Genomic DNA, 4,357 nt, shown 5'->3' with positions numbered 1-4,357 from the left:
CGAGAACTATTACAAACCTAATCGTAGACAAATCTTCGTCCTCTATGCCAAGTTATCTCTACAGTGAGTCACCTCTTCCCTTTTAACCCTTGGATGAGCTTTCAATATAACATTTCACTGAAAATAGTTTTATTTTGAAAAACGAGGGTTAGAACATAAGGTTTAGCGACTTCGTGCTTTTTCAGGTAAACTTGCATTCCATGCATTAGAACTTATATTATTTGTTTTCATATCTGTTGAAGTGTTACATCAGTTAGACTTGGACCATTTCTCCTATGTGTATGTTGTAATCTCTCATTTCTACTCAAGGGCTTGAAAGAGAAGAAGAGATATGGCGATGGTTATGGAGAGATTACAAGAAGAAATGGAGAGATTGGGTCGCCATTGTTATGCGGTCTTCTGTTTAGGAGTGTTGCTCATAGTGGTGGCGATATCCCACTTTGGTTTTTTCGATGAGATGTAAAAAGCCATTTTTACAATGTGAATAAATAAATCACGAGTTACTGAAAAAGGGGTTGTCGAAGACCAGAAGCAGCAACCTATTTTCATCATGTTTTTTTAACCTTTTCTTTCGTAATTTGTATATGGGATGCAGACCAGGTGTTTGTAGAAAAACCTCAACGACAAACAATCCTTTACTTGATGATGATCATTAATGCCATACTTAACTAGAGTTGATTACTACATGAATATTGCCATCATACTTCCAATTTCTACCTTATTAATTACTATTCGAGCAAAAATGTTACTACTAGCAACTCCAATCGGCCCAATTCGAAATAGTCACTTAGGACCACATGTTAGAACGCATTTCGAATGATTGAATAAAACCATAAATCTCATAAAACCAACACAAATTTCAAACCCATTTAATTCAAGAAATGCCAAATGATCCGAAACAACAAGCAATTAAGAGAACATTTTAATGTCACCAAATCCAATCTTTGTCATTTACATTTATAATGGCATACTAACTATCTGTTCTTCTTGAATCTTAACAAATACCCAATTAAAAAAACAAAATAATTCATTGAATATGAACCAAGTTTTTCACCATATGCAACCCTTAATTTTTATCCATTTAAGCAATTGATGTAACTAAAACTTCCCAATCTCTCCGCCGTGATGGAGGTTGAAACCACCGTGGTGGACGGTGGTGGTGGTGGTGGTGGTAGGGATATCCATCGTCTGAATGTGGTTGTTCCACCCCATTTGATTAAACAAATTTGAACCCAACAACGTAGGAGTTTTCTTGATCATCATTAGTTCATCGGCTCTCATCACTACCTTCTTCTTCAACTGTTCCAATGAATAAAGATACTGCTCCAACTCCTCCACCTCCATCCCATCCACAGCCTCCTCGTACCACTGTGATCCGCCGCTCCTCTCTGCCGGAATCAACTCTCGCCGCATCTTCTCCATCTCCAACTCCCTTGTAACTTCCACGTAATGTTGATTGAACTGGTACATGGCCGGCAGCGGTGGTTGATAGTTCTGGACGGCGGTGGTGGTGGTGGTGGTGTCGATGTTGTTTTCATTGAGATAACGGTCAGCAAGAAGGTCGGCGTTAGGGTGGCCAAATGCAAACACTCGTCCGCCGGGAGAGTTGACGAAGATGGCAATCTGGGCTCCGGTCAAGACACACAGTTCCGAAGCTTTCTTGAAAAGTCCGGCACGGCGTTTGGAGAATGTGACTTGACGGCTGTTGGGTTCTTGTATTTTCTTGATCTCAATCTTTTTCCGGCCTTTGGTCTTCTTGTTCATGCTAAGCCCGCCGGCGACGTTTGCTGTAACCATGGTGGTGGCGATGAATGTCAGTGATGAGAAAGAATACGTCTACGTCGCCGGGAAGATGAATTTATAGCAAAAAATAATAAAAATCCGATTAAGATTCTTACCCCAAGAAATCGGGGTTGATTTGTCATCAGTTTTGGTAATTATTCGGCAGTCAACTCATTAATTTTTTATTACGTTCATAAAAAAATTCAATAAAGTTTAGAAAAACTAATAATAAATAAGATATTTCAATTAATAATAATACTAGAAGGATACTCGTGCAATACAACGAGATACATCTTGATTTAATATTTCATTTTATTTTTGTCTCAGTCGATGTTATAATATGGTCTTAAATAATTTTAAAAAAACGATGATGTTTTTATTTTTTAATAAAATATAAATTTGAAGAACAATATAGTGACCATATTTTTATGTAGGATCCAAACAACATTAGTAATTTATAACATAAATTCAAAGGTTTGTGATACGTTCAATGTGTTTAGATTCATCATGATTTTATGCATACATTCAAATTGCATGTTTTTGTTCAGATATGTTGACATTTTTGTTGCCATATGTTTAGAAAACTAAGAACTGGTCATTAAGTATAAAGCTAATTAATAGTGTGTACTTCATGAATAACCAAGGTGAAAAGCAACCGATGGTCACTTTCAGATCTAACCACGATAGATGTTTATGTTTAGATTGAGCTATTAAATTCAATTGCTTCAACATGTATTCAGTATTCATGTTTTAGTTCTAAAAATATCTGGTATCAGATTGTTAGAAATATGGTGCGACAATCTTAATCCATTATTTGTTAACGATCAATGTAAATTAGTTAAATATTAACTGGATTATGGACACTTTTGTCTACTTAGCTTAGGAATGGCAACGGGCCGGGTTCAGGCCGGGTATTAGTATCTCCGTCCCCGTAACCGCCTCGATCTTCGTCGGGGGCGGTTTCCCCAATCCACGTTGGGGAACCCATTAAGGGTAAAAATCATCTTTTTCACCGTTGGTTATAACCGCACCTGAAACCGATCTGAAAAAAATATTAGAATATGCAAATTTTCACAATTAAAAGTAAATTACAATTTTTTAAAAACGTAAGTTTACATGTCTCAAACATAACCAATTACAAACAATATATTATATTACAATATAAAACTAAACAAAAATTCAAACATCATACAACTAAAATCACGATTTTAAACAAATAAACTAGATTTTTTCGTGAACTTTATTTAGGTTGTTTAGGTATAGTGAATAAAAGTCTTTTAAATTTTGATGTTACTATTTTCTTTTAATGATATTATATATATATATATATAAATTAAAATTAATATATATATATATATACATATCGGGCCGGGCCGGTGATCACCGTCCTCACCCCCGCCCCCGTCCACGTTAAAATCCCCGAATTTGTCCCCGATAAAATGTCCCCGAACCAGGCCCGAAAGTTTCGGTTTTCACCATCGGTTTCAGGTTTTTTTTGCCATCCCTAACTTAGCTCTTATTCTTTATCCTCTCCCTATTTTCATCAATTTGTACAGTTTTTCGAATAAAATTCTTGAACAGTATGGATACATTATCAAAATCTACATTTTCAACATATACAAGATCAGAAACTTGCCTTCAACTCAAGTTGAAAATCATAACATTTAACAGTCATAAAACTACTCAAACGTCATTTCTTTTCATCCTGATTTCCAAATCAAAATAATTATTAATACACTAAATTTTCATGCTGGTAAATAATCCAAGAACATAATTCGTTATTTTACGTTAAAATATTTTTTTATGGATGTTAACAATGACAAATTCCAACAAATGGAGGTCACAGGTTGATAACGATCGAAACATCGAAAAACAAAAGCTATTTTGATACTATTCTAAAAAACAAACCTAGTATATAATAATAGTAAGTCCAAAAGATGGTAACCCGAAAGGTCTCTATCGACGTACATAGCTCTGCTCAAGCATTAGGAGTCCCACCGCTAAGAAATCTTGATATACATGTCATTTAAGGGAAAAACTGTTAGGTTTAACGTCTAGTGAGTTCAAACAGTTATAGAATACTATAATTTTATAGCTTTCTAGAATCTATTGCATTCTAGTCTAACTATAACACTTTCTAGATATGTCAAACCATACCCAACATACAAAACATTTGTATACAAATAACCATCAAGTGGTTAAATCCACATTTTTTTATTGACCTGGATATCCAACCCGCTATGCGAGCCGACTAATCCCAAGGCGACCACCTGCTTTGCAGGTAGCCCGGAGTCGTCGCATTTGAACCTCGGTGGCCCCAAGGAGATTTATATTCCTCATTGGATTTAAATCCACATTTTATCAACAAAATCAATGGTCATTATAAGTTTAGGTTTTAAAAAATCATCAAAACTTTGAAGTAGTCATCTTCCATGTATATAAAATCATTCCCCACGCTTATCTTGTCAAAATAAATAAAATCCCCAAATTTGACCAAGTTGGTCCAAAATCAATCAAATGTAAAATAATTAAAATGAAAACTTAGAGGAAGTAAAATACATCATTTTAATATATA

At 35.0% G+C, this 4,357-nt stretch overlaps 2 protein-coding genes across 3 annotated transcripts in view; one reads left to right on the top strand and one right to left on the bottom strand.

Annotated features, from left to right (window-relative positions):
• Positions 1-618, top strand: part of LOC112504956 (protein UPSTREAM OF FLC-like) — a 9,023-nt gene extending 8,405 nt beyond the window's left edge. The window contains exon 5 of one of the 2 annotated variants that reach the window (XM_025108912.1): positions 310-618. In XM_025108912.1, the coding sequence (XP_024964680.1) occupies positions 310-316 (7 nt within the window). In that variant the 3' untranslated portion in view covers positions 317-618. Of the gene's footprint in view, positions 1-242 lie in introns of both variants that reach the window. The other variant, XM_025108911.1, reaches the window with a different exon arrangement.
• A 480-nt stretch (positions 619-1,098) lies between these two features.
• On the bottom strand, positions 1,099-1,797 carry LOC112504955 (agamous-like MADS-box protein AGL62). Its single transcript, XM_025108910.1, has one exon. It carries the CDS (start codon positions 1,795-1,797, stop codon positions 1,099-1,101), a length of 699 nt encoding a protein of 232 aa, XP_024964678.1.
• Between the last annotated feature and the right edge of the window lie 2,560 nt (positions 1,798-4,357).

This window comes from Cynara cardunculus, unplaced genomic scaffold (genome assembly GCF_001531365.2).
Source record: "Cynara cardunculus var. scolymus isolate 2C unplaced genomic scaffold, CcrdV1 Un_Scaffold_7528, whole genome shotgun sequence".
Taxonomy (NCBI): Eukaryota; Viridiplantae; Streptophyta; class Magnoliopsida; order Asterales; family Asteraceae; genus Cynara; species Cynara cardunculus.
The sequence above is the reverse complement of the archived record's forward strand: the minus strand, read 5'-3'. Positions and strand labels throughout refer to the sequence as shown.

What these genes read in the sequence shown, in the direction of transcription:
- LOC112504955 (XM_025108910.1), bottom strand. Translation starts at nt 1,797, where the DNA reads ATGGTTACAGCAAACGTCGCCGGCGGGCTTAGCATGAACAAGAAGACC.